Consider the following 2,036-nt stretch of genomic DNA (forward strand, 5'->3'; position numbering starts at 1 on the left):
AATGTTTAAAGATACCATAACGTGGTCAGATATGCCTTCGAAATATTGAAGTGGAGGACCGCGACGAAAGACACTGTTACTAACGAAGAAAAGATCAAGAATGGATTTCTTATCCTTTTGTATACGCGTTGCTTGCTTTACTAATTGAGTTAAACCGTGATCAAGTACGATGTCTACAAGTAGTTCGGCTGATGTGCAGAGCGGCTCTGGAAACTGTTTGTCCCAATTGACGAGCGGCATGTTAAAGTCTCCAGCCAATAGTACATTACTTGATTCTGCTTTTATAGTACATAAGAACTCATTTAGTTTCTCAAAGAAAACACCGTCACCTCGTGGTGGGCGGTAAAACGCGCCAATAACAAGACTAAGTTCATTTAGAATTAGTTTACAAATGACGCATTCAATTCCTTGCACGTCAGGTAGCCTGATTACTTGGAAAGATTCTTGAAAAAGAATTGCAACACCACCACCGCGAGAAGTCCTGTCTTTGCGCATAATTCTGTATCCTGGTGGTGTAATTTCTTCATCAGTGATATCAGAGTGCAGCCAGGTTTCGGTGATTATATTGATATGCGGTTTATGCGCCACTACTATACTTTCCAAATCCTCAGACTTGTTCACAATGCTCCGGGCGTTAAACTGAATACATTTTAGCGATTTAATTTGACTGTTCTCGATTCATTGGTCACTTTGTTTTCGATTCCGGCTGCCATGCTCTAGGACTCTTTCTTTGCTAGTGTCATCCCAAACAAACAGATCGTCACCAATTTTTATCTTATTGTAGATTAGCTTAACCTTCTGACCGGCTTTTCGAATCTCTGCGGTGCTTTCCCAGAGATTCTTCCGTATCTGCCGCGTGGTATACGAAAAGTCTTCTGAAATAGAGTAATCGGTGTCTTTTAGTTTCGAGCAGTTTTTCAGTATGTTAGCTTTCTCACGATGATCCATCAGCTTGATAATAACAGGTCGATGCTTGTTAGGTTGCTTGCGACCGATTCTATGAATTCTCTCGGCTGAAACAACGTTCGTGTCCATTTTGTCACAGAACACGCCTTTCAACACACTCTGTGACAGTTCTTCGTAAGTTTCATTCAATTTTTCAGGAATTCCGAACACGATTACATTATTTCGTCTGCCCCGGTCTTCTAGGTCGACAAGCTTCCTTTCTAAGCCTGTAACTCGTGATTCTAGCTCCCGGCTTAAATCTCTGAATTCATTTATAGCTGATGTGAATTCTTCCACTTTGTGCAATTTGGCCTCAATTTCGCCCAGTCTCCGCTGAATATCTTTCTGGCCTTCAAGGAGCTGGGTCAGTAGCTGTTCAGTGGGTGGCCCAGGGTTGGACTCAATGTCGCCACACAGCATAAGTAGAGACAATATGAAGTCACGACCAATAAAATAAACTTCAAGCACTCTACGTGGGCATGTCAGCTGGATAAGGCACATATTATTGGATTTGATTGTAGAAACATTGCTACTAACCTGCATGAAAAACAGGAATGGATTTGACATGGTGTCGACTGGATGCCAGCTGACATGCCCACTGAAGAAGGATGATGGCAGGAGGGCTTTTATATCGTGGTTCGTCGATGACGTCGATGAGGTAGCACGTGGCGATCCCCAGCAGTCACTCAGATTCGGAAATTCTTTTTCTTTTGCGCAGTCTCCGTGCTGGCGTAGGCGTTCAGCGAGGATGAATTCCGTGTTCACAGCGCCGGCTTCCGCAGTCGAGACGATTAGGGCAAACTGCATGAAAAACAGGAATGGATTTGACATGGTGTCGACTGGATGCCAGCTGACATGCCCACTGACGCTTTCTACAATCAAACAGTTCTTTGTTGGCTATCATGGAGGAAAGCCATGTTTCCGTTAATAACACAACGTCAGCATCACACGAATCAACAATGACATAATTAAGTTCATCGCGCTTAGGTAATAAGCTTCTTATATTGGTAAAAAGAACAGAAAGCGAGTTTACAGTACCAGGTGCCGAACCACCGCCCCTCGCACATCCCTACGACGCGGGACCTGTAAGG

At 43.8% G+C, this 2,036-nt stretch overlaps 1 protein-coding gene across 1 annotated transcript; it reads right to left on the bottom strand.

The window, feature by feature from the left end:
• Positions 1–284: 284 nt before the first annotated feature.
• LOC146175249 (uncharacterized) lies at positions 285–1,792 on the bottom strand. The gene has a single exon (XM_084583757.1). The coding sequence runs from the start codon at positions 1,774–1,776 to the stop codon at positions 679–681; it is 1,098 nt and encodes a 365-aa protein (XP_084439883.1). The 5' UTR covers positions 1,777–1,792; the 3' UTR covers positions 285–678.
• Positions 1,793–2,036: the final 244 nt, after the last annotated feature.

The sequence above is a fragment of the Amblyomma maculatum genome, chromosome 11 (genome assembly GCF_055883805.1).
Source record: "Amblyomma maculatum isolate TAMU_Amacu chromosome 11, ASM5588380v1, whole genome shotgun sequence".
Classification (NCBI taxonomy): Eukaryota; Metazoa; Arthropoda; class Arachnida; order Ixodida; family Ixodidae; genus Amblyomma; species Amblyomma maculatum.

Bases quoted from the DNA above. Each gene is read 5' to 3' on its own strand.
- LOC146175249 (XM_084583757.1), bottom strand. From the start codon at position 1,776: ATGTCAAATCCATTCCTGTTTTTCATGCAGTTTGCCCTAATCGTCTCG.